We start from the raw sequence: 20,283 nt of genomic DNA on the forward strand, positions 1-20,283 counted from the left end.
GTCCGAGGGTATCATATCTCATATCATGTAAGTCTATTCTCGCTCGCTTGCTGTTTTCCAAGCCAATCTGACCCAATCAGATCACTCACATAGAATTCGAAGGCATCGCTCGCTGCTAAGCGGCAGCCTGCCACTTGAACACTTGCAGGTCTTTCCTGGATCACCCAAACCTCTTCCGCCAAAGCAAATCCTTTTTACCCACCCAGCACCTTCACAGCAGCCCGCCTCTTCTCCAACACGTCCCCCCTCTTGACCTTCTTCCCCAGCGCCTCACTCGCCTGCACCAGCGCATCCACACTGACCGCATGATCCGTGACATTGTGATTCAGATAACTATACACTTCCGCCGGCGTCTCCAAACTCAAGATCTCAGATTGGTTGAGGTACAGCAGGGAGAGTGCGATCTGGAAGAGAAAGGGTGAGGAGGTGCCGTCGTGCGCTTCGACTCCTCCGACTACCGTGGAGGGAGTTGTGGGCGGTTCTGTTGCGGCTGGGTTGGATGCCGTAACGGGTGTAGTAGGCGCGGAGATGCTGTTCAAAGCATTGTTCAGCGGGTTGGGTAGACTCGGGAAGTCGACTGTCAGGGTGTTGGTGAGAGTCGTGCGATTCGTCTCATTAAACGTCGGCATCGCCTCCGTAGAATGTAGCGTCAGCACAATATCCCAGATCCGATATAGCGCTTCCCCTCCCGTGAGCACGCCCGCGTACAGCGACAGGAACCAGTGGAAGGTACACGCTTCCAGCTCAACCCCTAACTCGTCTAGTTTTGCGGACAAAGTGGGTAGCAACTCCTTGACGTACTCCCTCAGCACGATCTGATCGGCGCGCGCGACGAGCAGACTGCCGGAGAAGTAGGCGCTGGGGAGGATCGTGTCAATGACAGCGACGAGCAGCCAGAAGCAGTCTTCCGCATTTGCGCAGATGAGCAGCAACGAGCCGGCGATGAGGTTCATGCCCTGGCAGTAACCGATTGAGGGGTTGTGGAGGGAGTACGCGCGTAGAACCTCGTCGAGGCGCTTCACACCGGGGCCCGATTGGAAGAAGATGTTGTCGGTCAGGGTGCGGCGGATGTCGGCGGTGATCTGTTGTGCGATCTCGCGGTCGATCTCGGTGCTGCCTTCTTCCGACCGCAGCACTAAATCTTCGTAGTAATTTGGGATGCGGTTCGCTGCGGCACCCGAGCATTCGGCCAGATCTTGGGGCGGAGTGTGATGGGAATGCCGGCGAGGACGAGGGACTTGAAGTGGGTGTATTTGGCGCGTTGTTTGGCGGAGCGGCCGAGGGTGGCTATGCCGATGAGCTCGCCGTCGAGGAGGTCCGCTTCGGGTGCATTTTTGAGGGAGGAGGCGTTTTCGGTGGTGTAGTTGCTGGCTCGTTCGGCGCGGACGGCGCGGAGGAAGCTGTTCCACTTGGTCATGCGCTCGGTTTGCATGGAGTCGTGGAGGTCGTTGAGCTGGTCGAGGAGGAGTTTTGTTGGAGTGCTGTCGTGTGTGTGACCGTGGGATTGCTCGGCTTCTTCCTCGGTTGTGTGGCCTTCGGTCGACGCGTTGACGTGCGATGATTGAGGTTGTGATGTTGATCGTGTAGGAACCAGACCACCTTCGGCGGAATGAATTCTCGGTGGTGTGAGTGTTCCCGCGGCTCCCACTGTGCTGACGGTGACGACAGCTCCAGCAGAGGGGGTGTGTAGTAGCAATTCTTTGGGTCTGCTTTGGTAGTAAGCTGGCTTCAGATACTCTTGCCATGACTTTTTCGAGTCGTCCTCGTTGATGGAAAGAGGTGTTGCAGATCGAACGGGATCGCTGCCTGGCGGCGATACATCGGACCTGATACTGGATGCTTCTGCACTTAGTTGATTTTTCCGACGCTTAGGAAGCTGGAGAGACTGCCGCTTTCGCCGTCGCTGATCGTAGATGAAACCAAATCTATCCATCAGCACTCCTGAGGTATCGTGGTTGTTATGTGTCATTGTTGGAGGGAGTTCAGCAGGCTCAACCACGCTATCCATCTCCACTGTCAAAGGGAGACTTGCATTCGAGTCCTTTCTGTTGTGGTTCGGGCTGGCGGAGAGTCGAGATGCCGTAGTCGTCCTACGACCAGCAGGTCGGCCTTTCAGAGTGCCACTCGGCAGTCCGCCCGTACTGCCACGATGCGGTGCTGGCTGGGGATTCGTGACCGTCTTCGATAGCTTTGCGAGAGCAGATTCCGCCTTGCTCGGTTGGCCGTTCGTCTCCTCTACTAGGGAAGACGCACGGGCGCGACCAGTGCCTTTGCCGCCAAATATCTGGGTCCACGACCGAGAAGACTGTGTTGACCTGACACTAACCTCGTCGGCAGCTTTTGGCTTCTTGACAGATTTTGACCCACCAATAAAGTAACTCGAGGTTTGCTGAGGAGGCTGAAACATGCTCTGTAGGCCCGCGACTCTACCGGGACCCGATGCCGCCTTGGGCCGTAGCGTCTGATCCGGATCGCTCGTCTGGCTGAGAGTACTATTCGCTCGGCTGCTTTGCTGGCTGGACGTGGCACTTGCTTTGGCAGGACTGCGCCGCGTCGTTGGGACCTGCTGTAGGATTGGGACAGGCATTCCAATCTCGTTTGTAGGCGACGAGACGCTGACCGACATAGTCGTGGCCATAGCATCGTCTAGCAGCCCACCGAGACTCTTCTGACGGCCACTGGCGTCGGCATGTGCATCGTGAGCCCCTTGCTCGAGCCTCAGCAACCTTTTCTCGATTTCCGCCGTTGGTACATCTGCTTCCCGGAGCAATCGTTTGAGCTCCCGTTCGCGGTTGTCTGCTCTTATCCTGAGTGCCGAGATCTCTGCATCGCGCTGTGCCAAATCTTGGGCATATTGTCTGATCAATTTGACTGCCCCTCCTTTTGCTATCAGGCGTTGTATGTGCTCGTCGCTGCTCAGGTGGAGGGAGCCTGGTGTGTCGAGGGACGATCTTGGAGAGTCATCGAACAGCGCATTGCCTCGTGTGACAGAGGGAGAGGCGTTTGTCAGGCCTGCTAGAGTCGCCCTTCTGTCTCTCGCTTTCTGGGAAGTAGTCCTTGTGATGGTCGCCTGAGCAATCAACTGGCGAGGATCTATTTCTGCCGGAGATTCGTGCTCGGTGTCGAGAGAGGGAAACGAAGTCAAGGAGGGATCATGGTCTGCCAGAGACGCATTTGAGGTCATGGAGCCTGCCCGCTTGGGTTGGCCGCGGATTGTCCTTGTCTTCTTGCTGTCGTTGGAAGCCCGTGATGCCTGTGATGAAGACCGTCTGGATGCATTGCTTCCATTGTCCGACATGCTCAACCCTTCCGGACGTGGTCAGAGGAAGACTGTAATCGAATGGCCTTCCGGACCTTCACCCCATGGCAGGTTTCAGAACTTATAAACCGGGCAGGGGCGAAGGGGACACTCGACTGTGTGCGGCGAGACTGAGTGCCGCCTCAAACGCTTCCCGGTCACACTGACGGTTGGGATGGAAGCGCGACTTAGGGAAAGATATCACCAACGAACGCTTATCGTGTCATGACATGCTACGTGTGTTTGTATCCGACCCTTTGGGTTCACGTGAAGAGCCTTGACCGACCAGTCATTGCACGTCATCGACGCGGGCCGGGCGGGCCCTGGGTTCGGCGCCTCCGCGGCGGGCCTGCCAAGACGGCTATGGTTTGGTACCTGGTACGGTCGCGTGGTGGGACAATGGCATCACTTACCAGCGACACGCAGCAACGGCAACGACAACCCGATTGACAAAACCCGTGTCTCTCCTGTGTCGCACACCGAGAACTGCTGGACGCATCGGTCAAGACCAGAGGTGCTGGAAAGCTCAAAGTCAGAAACGTCTGACGATAGAAGGCCATGCCTGAACGATGACGGCTTTGGGCACGGCTGCCTGTACTGTAGCGCGATTCACCAATTCCGACACGACGTGAGGTAGCAGCTGACGGCGCACCATCAATCATGGGGCAAGGCTACTCCATGACAACGCCCTCGGCGGCATCAGCTAGCATCGATGTACCGGAGCTTTCTGATCTGGCATTCGACAGGACCCTTGTATCGGCACGATTTATGAAGAGCATCCGCGCCCGAAACCAACATGGCTTCGTCTTTGTCAAGGCTGTCATGAAGCCATACTCAACCTTCGACTCACAGAAATACATTAGACGATTGATGGAGGAACGGCAAGCACTGTCAGATATCTCGAATGCCCTGAGCTATCAGCGAATTGTAGAGACCGGAACTGGAGGCTTCCTGGCTCGGCAGTATGTCTTCAGTTCAGTATATGACCGCCTGAGTACTCGACCCTTTCTGGAGGACATCGAGAAGAAGTGGCTGGCGTACCAACTGCTGTGTGTTGTAAGGGACTGCCACGCGCGAGAGATCTACCATGGCGACATCAAGACTGAAAACACACTAGTCACATCGTGGAACTGGCTATTTCTTGCAGACTTCAGTTCCTACTTCAAGCCGACGACTTTGCCGGAGGATAACCCAGCTGACTTCTCCTTCTACTTCGACACCTCTGGACGGCGAACATGCTATGTTGCTCCAGAGCGGTTTACCACAGGTGCTGGAGACGAGCCCTACCATGAACTGAATTGGGCAATGGACATGTTCAGTGTCGGCTGCGTCATCGCCGAGATTTTTCTGGAAGGTCCTATCTTCTCCCTCAGTCAGATCTTCAAGTACCGTATCGGCGAGTATAGTCCCGAACATACGCACCTTAACAAGATTGAGGATCCCGATGTGAGAGAAATGGTGCTCAACATGATCGAGCTTGAGCCAGAGAAGCGATGGTCTGCTGACCAACATCTGTCCTACTACAAGCCACGCATCTTTCCAGACTACTTTGAAAGCTTCCTTCATCATTACATGCGAGATCTCACTGAACCGTCAACTACGCAAGAAGAGCTCGGCTTGGACGTCAGCAACATGGCTGAGTCTGATGACAAGATCGATCGCGTTTGGCAAGATTTCGACAAAATCTCGTACTTCCTTGGATATGGAACAGGAATAGATTTGCTCCGGCAGCCTGGTCATCATACACAGCGGCGTCATTCAAAACGCTCAGTGAACAAGCAAGTCTCTGGCTTGCACGATGGGACTCTGATATTCCTGACTCTTGTGTCCGCAAGTCTGAGGAACAGCACTAAATCATCCTCACGACTAAAGGCCTGCGATCTTCTCGTGGCTTTTGCGGAACGCCTGCCCGATGAGGTCAAACTAGACAGAATCGTGCCATACGTGGCGACCATGCTGACGGATCCCTCCGAGATTGTGCAAGTATCCGCGATTAGGGCGCTGACGACGATCTTCGAGATGATCGAGGTTGTCTCGCCGATCAATGCGTTCATCTTTCCTGAGTACATATTCCCTAAGCTCCGCACAATCGCTTCCACCGAAAAGATCGCCAGGCCATTGGTCCGGGCTGCGTACGCCTCATGTCTTGCCAGTCTCTCACTCAGCTCTGCGAGAGTGCTGGACATGGTACAAGCGATTCGAGCGGATGGTCGGCTACCGGCTCTCAACGAAGCAGAATGGGCGCCAGGCACTTCATTCCATGCCCTGTACGATCCTAGCAAAGAGGAGTTGGTGAGACACTTCGAGGAAGCCACTGTTATTCTGATCACAGATGAAGACAGCTCCGTCAGACGTGCTCTACTTGGATCAGTAGCCAGGCTCTGTGTCTTCTTTGGAAGTGTCAAGGCGAACGAGATAATTCTGCAACATCTCAATACCTACCTCAACGAAAGGGACTGGATACTGAAATGCTCATTCTTTGACGCACTTGTTGGTATTGCCACTTACGTTGGCACGTCGAGCTTGGAGAAATTCATCTTGCCCATAATGGTCGGGTCACTTACAGATCCGGAGCCTTTTGTGGTAGAGAAGGTGCTCAGATCACTGGCGCGCATGGCCGACCTCGGTTTGCTACAGAAGGCGTCCGTGTGGGAACTCGTCTCCATGGCCGCGCGATTTCTCGTCCATCCCAGCACTTTCATACGAGAAGCCGCGCTGCATTTCATCGTGTTGGCCTCAAAGTATACGTCAAAGGCAGACACTTACTGCATCCTGCTACCACTTCTCCAGCCTTATCTCAAAGCACCAGTGATCGAAGTTGCAGAAGAGCAGCTGCTAAACAACCTCAAAAAGCCACTTTCGCGCGGAGTGTTCAGCGCTGCCTTGCATCAAGCCTCCATTAAGACCAAGAGCCTGTTCTGGACTGCGGCAAGTCAGGATGGCGCGTTCGTGTTGTCAGACCCAGAGCTTGCTCACTTCCCGACCAAGCCTGCTAAGAGGTCGCTGACTAGAATTCCGCCTTCTCAAAAGGACAAAGACGATCAGATTTCACTGGAGACACTCAGGAGCGTAGGTATGGGAGCAGAAGACGAGATGAAGTTGCTGGCCCTTCGAGAATACATACTACATGTTGCCACTGCGCCAAAGCCCCAAGTGGCCAAAGACGCGAACGTGAACAAGGTTCAAGGGATCGTTCCACTGCATACACTCGACATACGGACGCAGAATGTCTTGTTCGACACATCTCAGCCCATAAGATCTCGACAGAATCATCGACCTCCTGTCCAAAGATCACAGTCTGCTCTACAGCAACGACATACTCTGGCAGAAGCCCTGCTGGACGCCTCAACCACGAACTTTGGGCCAGCAAATGACGTGGCGCAAGCCACAGCAAGTACGCCCGTCGATATTCGAGGCCGAACTGAGGCGACGTCCAAGGGCAAAATGGCGGACTCTGGTCCCTCATCGAGGAATCCATCCTCCGCCCCCGGGCACAAGCCTTCTTCAGAACTAGATAAGCTCTCGTTAAGGAGAGGCAAACTAGAACTCCGTCACCGAAATAGTTCTCTGGCCCTGATGAAGCGGGACACGGGCAAGGCCGAAGCCGAGACATCGACAAGTGAGCAGATTGCTTTCGGTAAAGTCGATGGGCCGCTACAGAAGCAATCAGATGCTGTGACCTCCGCCCTATCTGCCACCGCCGTTGCAGCTGCGAGATCGTCACGATCAAAGTCGCCATCGAAGCAGCTGCCGAGCACTCTGTCATGGGAGCCGAACCATTCATATGCCGGCAATGATCCTACAATTCTGCGCCTCCTCGACAACCACTTTGTCGAGAATTTTGCCATCGAGCAAATGGACTTCGGCGAGCCTTGCGAGTCTGCCGCTCGTATGCCGCTCCGAAAGGCTACAGACTTCACTACAATGGGGCAATCCGGATCCCAAGATACTACGACGCCTCACTACGACCCCTGGAGACCTGCAGGCCGGCTCTTGACTCACTTCGCAGAGCACACTGCGGCCATCAATCAAGTGTGCGCCAGCCCAGACCACGCCTTCTTCGTCACAGCATCCGATGACGGTACTTGCAAAGTATGGGATACGATACGGCTGGAGAAGAATGTGACACCACGATCAAGAAGCACATACCGGCACGGCACAGACCTCAAAGTGAAGGCGCTATGCTTCATTGAGGACTCCCATACTTTCATCAGCGCCGCAGACAACGGCAGCATCCACGCTGTCAAAGTAGAGTACCGAGTCGTCGACGGCGGCGAGAGCACGAAGTACGGTCGTCCAGTCCTTGTTAGAGACTACCAAATCCCAGCAATCATGGGCGAGAAGCCTCACGTCAACTCCACCGAGCATGCCATCCAAATATTGCACTATCGCACGACAAGCTCCCTTTCTGTCCTCGTCGTTGCCACGAACCATAATCGGATACTAATGATCGACATGAAAACCATGAACATTCTCGCCATTCTCGAAGAACCCCTTCACCACGGCTCCGTGACCGCCTTCGTCGTCGACAAACACCACCATTGGCTCGTATCCGGCACCACGCACGGCACGCTCTCCCTGTGGGATTTGCGCTTCCGTATTCACCTGCGAAGCTTCACCCTGCCCACACAGTCCTGCATTGATCGCCTTGTCATGCACCCGTCCAAAGGCTTCGGCAAATGGGTCATAGTCTCTTCCGCCGGCGAAATCTCAGTCTGGGACGTCGACAAAGTCACCTGTCGAGAGGTCTTCCGTCCGTACACTTTCTCCTCAGATTCATCATCCGTCGAAGGCGATCCTTCAACAACGCGCATCAAGCCGTACACCCCAATCTTCGCCGACTCGCAACATATCCCTCCCGTTCCCTCGACCCCTCCCGCACCAACCTCAACCAGATCAACACAGTCCATCCGCGCGCTGCACATCGCCCTCGACTTCATTTCACCAGCCTCGCGCACTCCCAACGCCAACAACAACACCTCATCATCGAAATACCCGCTCCTCTTCACCGCCGGCGGCGGCACAAACGACTCCACCACCCTCCGCTACTGGGACCTCCCCACGCCCGAGGACAGCTATATCCTCTCCTCTCCCGCCATCCACTCCGACGAGAGCTCGGGCGTGTTGCGTGCGCGATATGCGGTCAGCCATCCACTGAGTCTGAGTTCTGGGGCACAGGTACAGCTCGTGCAGGAGAGCGCGCCTGAGGCGAGTGGTGTTGGTGTGGGGCGCGGGAAGAAAGGTGCCGCTGGGGGGAAACGGGCAACGAAGCAAGCGCCGACATCGACGCAGAAGAAGGACGAGAGGGATAAGCCGACGCGGCAGGCACTCCTAGCAGGAAATGGAAGCAGGGTGTTAGGCGCCCATATGGAAGGCGTGACTGATTTGATTGTCTTGAGAAAGCCGTATGGGATTGTCGTCAGTGTGGATTCGGGAGGTGGTGTGATGTGTTGGTACTGATGAGACGCCATGAGCCGATCCCTAACGCGAAGAGCATGTCTCAGTCTCTCCCCAGATCGTCAAAGATCACAGCGCCTGGAGGTGCATCCAAGAAACCTCGGAACTTCGCTGATGGGAAACAAATTAGGGTGTAGATGGCGATTGGTCAGAGCGTCGTTCCGAAAGATATTACGGTCGAGAATGGCTTCGAGGGCCAAGAGAATGTCGAGATACCATTCGGAGTCTCCAGCTCTATCCAGGACCGCCGGTGGTTGTCTTTTCCAAAATTCGAGATGCTCGTCGCCGCCCAGCATGTCGCCAGCCTTTGCCAAGCTTTTCACCAGCTCCTGCCTCAACGTCGAGCAACTTCCTTCGCTATTCTGTTGGGGGGTTGAGTCACTAGTAGTGATGACGACAAAATCCAGGCAGCCGTACAATATATGACGACGCATCGCCTATTTCGTCATGATATTGAGGCAGGAAGTCGCAAAAGGCAGGCGCCTCCCACTGTTCTCCCGACTATTCATTCTCGATTCTCACCGTCATCCTCCGTCCAAGTCTCATACTCATTGACAGCAGTCCAGTCATTGCTGACGTGGAGGAGGACTTTCTTTTCTAAGCTTGGAATGCTCCGATGAGACGAGATCGATGATTTGGGTACGCGAGCGAGGCAGGTGCACTGTGTCAACTGGATAGTACAAGTCGAAAGTGCTGAGGACAGAGAAGTCATGGCCAAGCAACTCCAAGCACTCGCTGGAAATTAATTTCAGTTCTTTTGTGCGCTACTGCTTATTGACCTGTTGTAGCAGCACTTTGCAACCTCGATATCAGCTTCAAAAGGCAGTTTTCTTCCCAATGTCTGAAACAGCACAACAGTCTGATCGATAACCCGGATACCGATCTGCACGATAAAAAGCGGCCTGGCCATGTGTGACTAAGCCTATGCATCGGCTGAAGATCGACCACATCCTATTGGTGCGTCGCAGAACTGCAACTTCCAACCGCGTGAAGAAGCTTTCGAACCTGACAACTCACCAAGGTATACTCTATCTCCTCTTCCTAATGGCGAAGTCATTTGGGATATGCAAGACTCGGCATGGCTTCAACGACCATTAGCAAACTGTACATGAGCCCGCTTGAATGGCTATCCATTTCGTGGAATATGACCCGACTCTGAAGTTTCGCAACCCGAAGCTTTGGGAATTGCAGAAGTCGCGCGAGCTGTCGCATGCGTCTCGCGTTGGCCACGGTCGTAGAAGGTCGCTGAAAGCCAAGCGAGACCAAGATGAACAGTGTCTGGCGGCAAATTCGATGCAGCCAAGCAGTTCTGCTTTGGATCCGTTCTTGAAACTTGCTGAAGACGTCTCACTTTCGGAGAAGAACCTGCTACACGATTGTAAGCTGGCCGTCATCGTTCAGAAATCGGACTAACACTTCAGACCTAACACGTGTGCCTGTGGAGTTTTACGGCACGTCACCGAACGCTGTTCACAGTGCGGTCCGGGAGAGCACGTTCCAGTATCTGTCGACAAGCAAGGTCGTACTGCAATGGACAATACTCATGGCTGAGATGCGGCGCATGACGCTGCTAGCCTTGCCGCCATCTGGGCAGACAATAGATACGCGCCGGCAGCAGATCTACCACATGATGCGCAAACAGGCAACCAATCCAGAGAGCCAACTTTGGGCAGACGATATCCTGTATGGAGTGGCTTTCGCTGCGATGGTCGAGTACAGGCTCGGCAACGTTGAAATGTCACAGCTCCATCTCGCTGGCTGTCTCGCCATATGGGCTGTACGACACAGACCACTCTCAATTTGTGACCGCACGCTCTTGACGAATGCCATTGCTGTGTGCACGATCTCACCCTTGGCTTCTGTGCGTGGAACGGAGTCTGCTCATGTGATCGAAAGACTGAAGACAATGGAACGAATTCACTTCGTTCGGCGAAGACGGTCCCTCAGATCTGCGCAGTCGCGCAGCTCCGAAGAGCTTGAGAACAGGCGTCTTAGGTCGCTACTCAACTGTGACTCTACGCTCAAACTGTCCCTGGATCGGAGCATCACCGACTCAACGCCAAGTGGACTTCGTGTGACGATCGCAACACTTTACATACTCAATATCTTCCTGTGGGGCCAAGGCTATACCGCGACAGACTCGCAAGTCCTTCGATTCTTGCTGAAGCTGGATCATCGTCTCTTATTGAATCTCGGACGACCCTATGAGGAAATGATACGTCCGGCGCCACTTTTACCCAATGGCTTACTGTACAACACAACAACGACGATATATGAGGAAATGGGATTTGAGGTTGAATACGACAAGGTGCTTGTCTGTGAGGTCGTTAAGTTCGTGAATTTTCTGGTTTGCATGGATCGCGCGTACTGGCAGAGACTAAAGAAGATCATGGCCAGTTGGGTATTGGGAATCTTCGATCTGAGTATTGAGCTCATTCGCTACGATACCCGCCACCATGTTGAACAGTCCGATGATTCTATCGACCACGGCTGACACAAGTAGATCTGCTCAACAGATTAGCGAACAGACCCTCATCCCAGCTTAACCTTTGAGGAGAAAAGGGGAGACTTATAAAAAGTGTGGCCAAAGCCCGTCGCCGTCTCGTCCGATCCTGCCCATTGCCTGAGACCATTGCCACGACGATACAGACTCCTTGGCAAGTACACGAGAAAAGCAGACAAGGACAAGACTTTGAGCTCCTCTCTTGAGGAGTCCTGCTTTCTTGAGACAGCCTATGCCTAGGAACCGGAATCGGAGCAACAAGATCAGGGTATAGGGCGCGGTCCGGCGGGACTGGTGAAGGGGAAAAAGAATGCTCAGCTCTTGAAGACCAGACAGATCGTTTCACCTCATCTGCACCGCCATCGTCTTCCCTCGATAGCGAAGCGCAACATCGCTCGCTGACCATACATACCATGACCACAACCTCGGGAACTCTCCTTCCTCCGCAAACCACACATCATCGCAATCTCGTATGTAGTACAGCAACCTCGGGGACAAGACTTTGATTTCCGCTTCCGTCATGCTAATTCTCAATCAAGAGAAAACAGCAGGGTCGAAGGGCATTTGACTCTCGAAGAGGCAGGGCGCACAAATGACATCCAGAAAAAATCGCCCTCATCCTAGCTCTTGCGAGCAGGGAACACCGTGGATCTGGACCAAGTACCGCAAGCGGTAAGAGGCATCACCACTGAATATCGGCACTCATCCCGCGCCTCCGCCACAGAGGGTAGAAGGGGATGATTGACGCGGCTGATCGAGATCTCTCCGGGCAGGAGAGTACGCATCGAGGTGTCTGGTGACTTGATGCGCGTTCCGAGGGCTGGCTGCCGGCACTTGTCTGGGCAAGGCCGGTGTGGTAGCGGCGTTGGAGGTGAAGAGAAATGGCAGTGTGACTGCTTGGTTGATCGTCGAGGCGGAAATGAGGACGCAGCTTGAATGGCACATCCGAAAGGCAAGTAGTGGTATGGCCAAGGAAAGAGGTAGCAGACAAACCAGCTCAGCAACCTGACTACATGCCCAACATTAGAACATGATCCCGATCAGTGGATCGCTTCGCCGATTGTCGCTATCAATTCATCAAGCCTGTGCGTGAGCCCATGTGAATGTCTAAGCCGTGTCCTCGTTCCGCCGAATCGAAACCAATCTTTCGCTTTTTCGAAACCATACCGTCCACGCCAAAGCACCTCAAAGAAACATCTCGTGAACAAACATGTGACCACGCAAAACCCAGCATAAGTCCGCCGACGCGTGGTCCTGAAGCGAACTCTTACCAAATCTGACGCATGGCGCAACCGTCTTTTGCTTGCTCCTCTCAGAGCTCTGGACTGACCACCAAATCTCCCGTTCACTCGACCAATCCTTCTTGTTCTGAACACCAAGCCAGCAGCAGGGCCACCGTCCCGGAGACGAAACAAGGGAACGCGATCAAAAAGCTAGTAAAGAAGGCTGGGGCCGCTTGACCGCGAGACTTGACTTGAAGTCAACCGACGAGATGCTTAGGGTTAAGTTCCAGCAAATACCCTGCAACCGTCCCGGACTGAAACGTTCCCCACGCTACCGGTGCTCATGGTGAGGCCGTGCTATGAGGCTCGAGCGGTGGTGTATGCGTTGGAGAAAGGACGGAAGAGGCCCTCGAAAGAAGGCGAGATAAATGCTGGGAAACTGTTGGGAGGTCGTTGGCTGTACGAGTGGTGGAGAGGATGGATGTGGGTTTGTGAGAGGTTGGAGTTGTTTCCGGGGGTTGTGGTTCGGAGTGTGTAGAGGGTCGGGAGTGATGATGTTTGCTAGTGCTGGTCGAGGTCTGATGGCGGGGAGTTAAGGTCAGCAGAGTCGTGTCTGTTTCCGAGAGTGAGCATTCTGTGTATTGGGGAGGGCAAGGCTTCGTAGCTCGATCTGGAGAAGACGCGTTGAACGCGTTGGGTGAGGTCAAATGACCGTCATTTCATGAATCGTCATCCGGTCTCCTGAAGACCGTCCACGTCTGCCATAGCATACATTTCGCGCCACGATGTCCAAGGCACTTACTTCTCTGATTGCGATCGACGCTGTCTGATCTACAAGTGAAGTTGCCTCCTGCGTGTGGAATGATGACGAGGATACAAATTTGTAAGGGTATCATTGGAGCTATCTATCTCATATAATTACAACCATGGATCATGAATACCTCCGAAGTTTATATACACTACCGCGAAGATCTGCCCGCCTGAAACAAACGATGTTGCCACAATTGACGCAGTGAGTCTCTCAACAGGATGTGCTGATACAAGGTCTTACCCAGATGGGCTTCGAGCGCAGCCAATGAGCCAACACGCAATGACTGCGAGGCTCTTGCTGCTTCGGCTATGAACCAGCCTTCGTGTTGTGTTCCGAGCGCAACCATACTGCCAATCACTGTGAGCCAGAGATACAGGCACGAATTCTGCGTGCTAGCCTCCAAGGCTCTCCGCAAGTGGTGGATAGAGTTCGAAGCACAACTTCGGTCCAAGAATGTCGATCGGATCAGGGCGATGAAGTAGATGAGGGCGATGCGAAAGGCTTGGTCCTCTGAAAATTTGACCCGTGCGCTCAGCAGTTGGTAGCCCACCGAAAGACACTGTGAGCTGGCCCACTTACAGTGTGCATCTTCCAAGTAGGGAACGAAGTTAATCACTTTTGACAATTCTTGGAAACATTGCGCGAGCTCTCGATGCTTGACTGGTGCAGAAGGCTCGACTAGGGGCGCCGAGATAGCCACCTCTTCAGGCTCCGCGACTGTGTTGGAGAGAGTGATTCTGGGAGTGTTGAGTGTTCGCAATGCGCCATGCCAATGTGTGATGATCTCGGTCTCGAAGAAGTAGCTGTCGAATGTCTTGATGCCGCCAAGACTTGTAGCCACGGTGAGCATGGCCTCGAAATGTTGCTCGGCGTCCTTGAGCCTGTCTGTGAGGTATGATATTGTTGTCAAGCGTTGTATGTCTCGCGCCAGTTCCTTGTTCGGCTGGCTCGTGGCTAGGCTGGCTTGAACAGACTCCGTCGCTCTAGCCTGCAGCCACAAAGCAAAGTCAACCTGATCAATGTCCGGGATGGATTCACCAATGACAATCATCTGCACGGCAATGCAGGCCAGGAATGAGTAGAAATGTGCTGCTGAAGACCTCGCTCCTGTATTTCGTCTTCAATGGCTTTACCGTGTCGTGCGGTTCCTGGCCTTGCCCATCTGGCATCGAAATGGAATTTCTCCGGTAGGAGGCGATCCGTCCAACATTGCAGTAGTATTGGCACGTACTTCGATAGAGTCTCGGAGTGATCGAAGCATTGCATCGGTATAGGCGCTGCTGATTGCGATGAGCCGTTTTGGGTTGGGGCGTATGCTACTGAAGCTGAAGTTCCGAACGAGCTGTGATCGGCCTCAGGGTCGGAACAAGAATCGAAGATGAGGCTAGCCTCTGATATTGGCGACCCTTTCAGAGCCGGCAGCTCCCATAGTGTGTTGTCATACTCTGGAGGGAGCTCATATATCAGGTCTTCCTCCAGGATTTGAGGTGCTGCAAGGACCGTTGGCTTTTGGATTGCTACCACGCCGCCGTGGGTACTCTCATGCAGTGCTGCGTCGTGCTTCTGTAGTAACTTTCTCCGTAGGCCTCGTTGAACGTGACTCTGGATCTGATGACCCATGGGATTCTTAGTCTTGCTTTTCATCTGGGTAGCGTCAGTGTTGACGAAGAGGAACATTTCCTCGTGAAAGGCCATTTTGCCGGCGAAGTCAAGTGCTTGCTGCTCGGGAGGGCTCTATGATCTGCGCAATGAGCAGTTCCGGATTCCCACCTGCTGGGTAGGTAGACTTTATATGCATGGCTGTCCGTTCGCCCTACCATGACTGATGCTCATCCACTGTAAACGTGGCTGAAACCAGGTGCACAATCGTGATCTGATTGTAGAGACGGTGGACATGTCGAGGCCGAGCACGGCTTCTAACATAGGCTGCTTGTATGCAGCTGCAGGTACAAAGATCTGGTGCTACCGATGCAGTGTCTCTGACCCTGGTCGATTGCCTTATTCAGTAATAGGCACGACCAGCCAAGGCGAGCTAACGCTCCGCGCGTTGTTGAGAGAGCCACACACGTGACATGAACCACTCAAGGAGCACGACTCGTGCGAAAGAGCCGTTGATGACCTAATTTCTGATGGCATCAGGCGGCTTGCGTCAGCTTAGCAAACGACTATTTTCCGGCTTAATTCAACGAAGGCGCGCATTCCTGCGCCCAGCATGGAAGTCGTGCTAGCGTACCAAAATCCGACTTTCTAGAAGGTCTTACGTCCGGATGATCTGCTCCGAGATCAGTGCAGGGTCTTCCAGGGTGCGCAACGGCCGAATGAGTAAGAGAACTGATGGCGTTTCGCATCTGTGTTGTCCTACCAAATGTCAAGTTCATGGCTCACCTCACGCCCCGATGTGTCTCGGCGCAGAAGGAGTCCCCATCATTATTGGTGGCTAGGCAGTGCAGTCGCGGTTAGCACAGTCTTTGTGAAGTGTCACATTGACCAGAACTCTGAGCTGTCGCAGAGTTGATACCAAACTCGAGAGGCCTAGTGAAGCTTGAGGCAGTGGTGCCCGGCGCCAGGTCTAAGTTGGCCGTTCCCGCTTATCGAAACGCCTTCGAACGTGGCTTATTTACTCTGCAGAGCGCGCAGGCTCCGAAGACGACACCTCAAGCAACGTGATCGTTGCTCGGATGAGGACCATGTGAGTGTTAAGGCATTGAGATATGTTCGACGCGAGCTGTTGAGAAGTGTGGAAGAGGCGTTCTACTTGACGCCACAGCGACGGACTTGGCGGCTTCCTTTTTCAGAAATGGGACTAAGCACATTGGGTCGTGGCGTACAGGCACGATCCGGATCTCGTACGTGTTACAAGCGACTCGCCTCAACTGAGGCTTGATGCAATATGTCAACCCTTTATCCTCTTTCGAAGTCCCTGAGATCTGTGACATTGGCAGTCTACTGGCCTGCGCAGGCGGCCTACCGTAGCAGCTCCGAACGCAGTCCGAAGATCTCTTAAAGGATGCTTGGACCGGGATGCAATCAACTTCGCATGGCCCTGCGAAAGACAACAAAGCACTAGCAGTCCGCCTGCAACGACGTGATGCCAACCGGAAGTCGAGAACTCTATCTCAACCGCATCACGTTGCGAAGCGCAATCGACAGCAGAGAGTGGACAAAGCGATAGATCATGCTGACACGGATCAAGATGTCCGCTATGACGCTTTCCCATCATCGACAGCTTCTGACGATGGTGTCTTTGACCTCGTCGTCAGTCCCCGCAGTCCTCTCGATCACGGAAAGAACGATCCATTCGCGGCGCTCCCCACGGACTTGCCAGTCGAGTTCCTCACAGAGCAAGTGCACATGTGTAAGGTTTCACTGGACTTCGTGCTCATCAACTGACTCCCAAAGCCGGCATTTGCTTACGAGAGATGATCACGAATTGCGATCCAACAGATCGAATCGGCGCACATTTCTCTGAGCAAGTCATGCAGATGGCGTCTCAGAATCAGGCTCTTTTCTATTCGATGCTATCTGCCGCCATGGTTTTCCAAAAACCGACACGGGAAATGAGTGAAGAACAGTCGACTCTTCATCTGTCAATACAGAATCGAGCTGTGAGTCTGCTGAGCCAGCAAATGGCTGATGCTACAACCGCTACCCACGAGGCAAATATCTGGGCTGTGTTCGCGATGGGCTATGCTTCCGACATTGGACCCATTCGCTCAGGTAAATTCCCTCGACAATCTTTTCTCAAAGAGCTGCAATCTCTGCACGTTTATGGCCGCTTTCAGCTCAATCAAATACATCTGCGTGGCTTGATACAGCTCGTCATGTTGATTGGCGGCATCCAAAATATCAAGACACCCGGCATGGCGTCGGTCATCAGTTTGTGCGCTTTCGAAGTCTCCAGCTAGGTGTTTGGCTAATAAGTTTAGTGCTGATCTCTTCGAGTCATCCCGAAACATGCGACATACTTTCATGCCGTTCATACCTTTCACCAATGCATACCTACTAGGAGACCGCCTAGCTTTCTCTACCCAGGAGCGTCTGTGGGCACGGCAGACATTGCCACGTCTTGGAAAGGGTTTCCTTGACGTGTGGCAACCGACAGATCCAGTTCTGACTGCGATCCTGGCAGTTATGGATCACATGGTGGACTTCACAATGATTGTTGAGAACTACATAAGAGGTCGTGTCAGTCCACGGCCAGGAGCCGCTCTCACCGATCAACGAAACTTCGCGCAGCACGCTCTGATGTCCTTGCCAACTGCAAGGGAGATCGAAACCAATACAGGCCAGCTGTGCGATGATCTGTACGAGCCGTGCCGGTTAGCATTGCTCGTGTACAGCTTTTTAGTTGTGTTTCCACTCCCACCGATCATCGGCCTTCATGAGAAGATCACGTCGAGACTTCAACGAAGCATTGTCCTGATGAAACAAGATCTCCAGTTCATGGGCCAGTCGAGATTGCGTTTCCATCTATGGATCCTGACCATGGGCGCCATCATCTCGATCGGTCTGCCGCAGCGGGCATTTTACATCGCCGAGATCAGGAAGATGGTCCTATGCTGGGTGTACAAGATGAGGATGCATTCGGTGAAATACTCGAAAGATTTCTATGGCATCCAAAAACGTCTCGTCGAGATGGCCAAGACCTCTGGCGGGATGTGGAGGGGTAGAAACAGAGCTGAATCGAATCACTTCTAAGCGAGCCAACACCGACTTGGCACTGACTCGCAAAGGCGCAACGCAACCAACCTGAACCTTTCGTATCTGTCGATCGATCGCAGCAAATTAATGTGGTCATCCTTTCTGCACCAAGCATGGCACGTAAGCCGAGACAAACATTTTGATGCCCAGTATGGCCATCCGTTAGAAATGGTTGATGTAAGTTTTACCTACATCACGTAACCCAAAAGAGTCTTCCCCGCGCACGAAGCACGCCTGAAACATCTTTGGCGGGGGTTATCTGCGCCTCAGGCTGCGGTGACCCGACGTCGGTAGTAGTACGGCTTACAAGCATTTCCCAGGCGTCCGGCCGATCTATACAGTTCGTCGCAGGCTTCCCGCAAACACGGGAGGAGAAAAGCGCATCGCGAGCTGCGATTCAGGGTAACGCTTCGAGGATACGATGGCGCAAAGGCACGACTGTAGCTCCGGGCTTCGTGCAGAGCCACGTCCCGGTGCAACAATCATCGTCGCTCGAGCGTAGACGTCCTGGAACAGTCGCTGCGACAAGTACGTGCAGTCGCGCAGCTCAAACTCACGGCCATGGTTCATTATCTTAGATCGCGCCAGAGGCACGCAAGTCGACCCGACGAGAACGATCGATGCACCCACCTTCTTCTTCCATCGGACTCTCGATGCGCCTACACTTCCACCGTTCCTTCCCTTGCAGCCGGTGGAAGTAGTATCAAAGGACGTTGTCTGGCGAATGCTGAAAGCCAGTATGCCATAATCTTCCACAGCTCATCATCGGTGCTGACCTGACCAGCTAACGAGACGATGCAACACATCATGTTCAGCAGAGACGACCTTGCTAATTTCTGGATGCAAAGGATCACCTCCTCGGACATTTTGTTCAATGCGTTCATGTATGGAGCAGCGATACGCGAATTTCATACGTCCACCGTCAAAAGCAGACGCACGGCAATCGAGTATCATGCTCGAACTGTGACCTTGATAAACGAATCACTGTCGGACCCTGTGCAGTCCTGTTGCGATGACAACATCATCACTGTGTCGAGTCTCGCGCATCATGAGCTGATAGACCAGTACCGACCGCCTACCGGTAGCATCAAGCGACCGAACCAAGGACCTCTAGAATCGCTGCAGCTACTGGATCTTTATGGAGGCAAGATCGAGCCCAACATGGTGCACAGGCGCGGCATGTTGACGATGATTAAACGTCGAGGTGGTATGCAGGCACTCGGCATCGCTCCTGCAGTCTTCCCGTGGTGTGTGTACGTATTTGATGGGTCGTTCTTGCAGACCTTTGCGCTAACACAGATCCAGAGCAGAAGTCTTCATCGCCAGCAGACTTCTGTGCAAACCAGCTTTCGAGTTGTTACCACTGACCGGACTCGACATCCCAGCCTCCTTGTCGGTCAACCGGCGAATCGACCATCCTCTCAAGGACATGGGCCACGGCTTCCGTGTACTCACTCAGCTGTCGCCCACAGACCAGAATCGTGCACTGTACGCAGATCTCGATCGTATGGCGCTCTACTGCCTCGGCGTAGACGACTACGCCGCTGGTCGTCGAATGCGGAAATCCCTGGAGATTTTTGCCCAGGAACGAGTTTTTGTGCAACACAGCCTGCTGACAAAATACGACGAGGAGTCGGCGGCCGATCCCAAACCAGATGGGAACATCACGACACTCACTCATCTCACAGCCGTGATCTTCAGTCTTATGTGCGTGATCCCTCTTCCAACGGCGCCCTTCCATAAGCTCGTGCGGCAGGTAAAGGCTCAATTTGCCCATCATTATTTCGAACATGAATGGAAAGAGGCCCCGGAGATGATGACGTGGATCTTGTTCCTCACTGGCGTTGCTGCAATTGGTATGCCAGAGAGGAAGTGGATGGTCTCGACCTTGGATCGATGTTTGCACCGGCTGAAGATACGGGACTGGACGGAGCTGAAGGGAATCTTACTCAAATTTCTGTGGCTGCCTATAACGAACGACGACGACGGTGAGGGTTTGTATGACGAGATCAGACGAAGCAATCCTTTCGAGGCGTTGAAGGATTCTGGCGCGGTTCGAGTGATGGAAGTCTCGGACGAGATCGAGGAGGTTTCAGTCACCTGAGATCTTGAACGATACCCAAAGGCATTCTGATGTGTCGTCGCAAGCTTCTTCTCTTCGCTACACCATGAGACAACAAAGCGTGCGAGCTCGGTTGGCACAAGTGACGATCTCCACCAAGAATGGCTCTGAGATTTTGCGGCAATGTCCTTTCTCGGCGATAATCGCCCATGACAAGCGCAGTTGAGC

At 53.6% G+C, this 20,283-nt stretch overlaps 5 protein-coding genes across 5 annotated transcripts; 3 read left to right on the forward strand and 2 right to left on the reverse strand.

Moving 5' to 3' along the window:
- Nucleotides 1–194: 194 nt before the first annotated feature.
- AB675_1696 (TBC domain-containing protein C4G8.04) lies at nt 195–3,298 on the reverse strand (the record flags this gene model as incomplete). The annotated part of the gene is made up of 2 exons (XM_018141603.1): nt 195–1,082; nt 1,178–3,298. The coding sequence occupies 2 exons, from the start codon at nt 3,296–3,298 to the stop codon at nt 195–197; spliced, it is 3,009 nt and encodes a 1,002-aa protein (XP_017996003.1).
- Nucleotides 3,299–3,958: 660 nt separating this feature from the next.
- Nucleotides 3,959–8,892, forward strand: AB675_1697 (Serine/threonine-protein kinase VPS15; the record flags this gene model as incomplete). The annotated part of the gene is made up of 2 exons (XM_018141604.1): nt 3,959–8,716; nt 8,773–8,892. 2 exons carry the CDS (start codon nt 3,959–3,961, stop codon nt 8,890–8,892), a joined length of 4,878 nt encoding a protein of 1,625 aa, XP_017996040.1.
- A 985-nt stretch (nt 8,893–9,877) lies between these two features.
- AB675_1698 (uncharacterized protein) lies at nt 9,878–11,249 on the forward strand (the record flags this gene model as incomplete). The annotated part of the gene is made up of 2 exons (XM_018141605.1): nt 9,878–10,133; nt 10,177–11,249. The coding sequence occupies 2 exons, from the start codon at nt 9,878–9,880 to the stop codon at nt 11,247–11,249; spliced, it is 1,329 nt and encodes a 442-aa protein (XP_017995992.1).
- Nucleotides 11,250–13,440: 2,191 nt separating this feature from the next.
- Nucleotides 13,441–14,987, reverse strand: AB675_1699 (uncharacterized protein; the record flags this gene model as incomplete). The annotated part of the gene is made up of 2 exons (XM_018141606.1): nt 13,441–14,399; nt 14,426–14,987. 2 exons carry the CDS (start codon nt 14,985–14,987, stop codon nt 13,441–13,443), a joined length of 1,521 nt encoding a protein of 506 aa, XP_017995974.1.
- Nucleotides 14,988–16,313: 1,326 nt separating this feature from the next.
- AB675_1700 (uncharacterized protein) lies at nt 16,314–20,097 on the forward strand (the record flags this gene model as incomplete). Its single annotated transcript, XM_018141609.1, has 8 exons — nt 16,314–16,647; nt 16,692–17,172; nt 17,219–17,950; nt 18,026–18,170; nt 18,335–18,521; nt 18,572–18,730; nt 18,778–19,246; nt 19,299–20,097. The coding sequence occupies 8 exons, from the start codon at nt 16,314–16,316 to the stop codon at nt 20,095–20,097; spliced, it is 3,306 nt and encodes a 1,101-aa protein (XP_017996000.1).
- Nucleotides 20,098–20,283: the final 186 nt, after the last annotated feature.

The sequence above is a fragment of the Cyphellophora attinorum genome, assembly GCF_001299255.1.
Source record: "Cyphellophora attinorum strain CBS 131958 chromosome Unknown Contig34, whole genome shotgun sequence".
NCBI lineage: Eukaryota > Fungi > Ascomycota > Eurotiomycetes > Chaetothyriales > Cyphellophoraceae > Cyphellophora > Cyphellophora attinorum.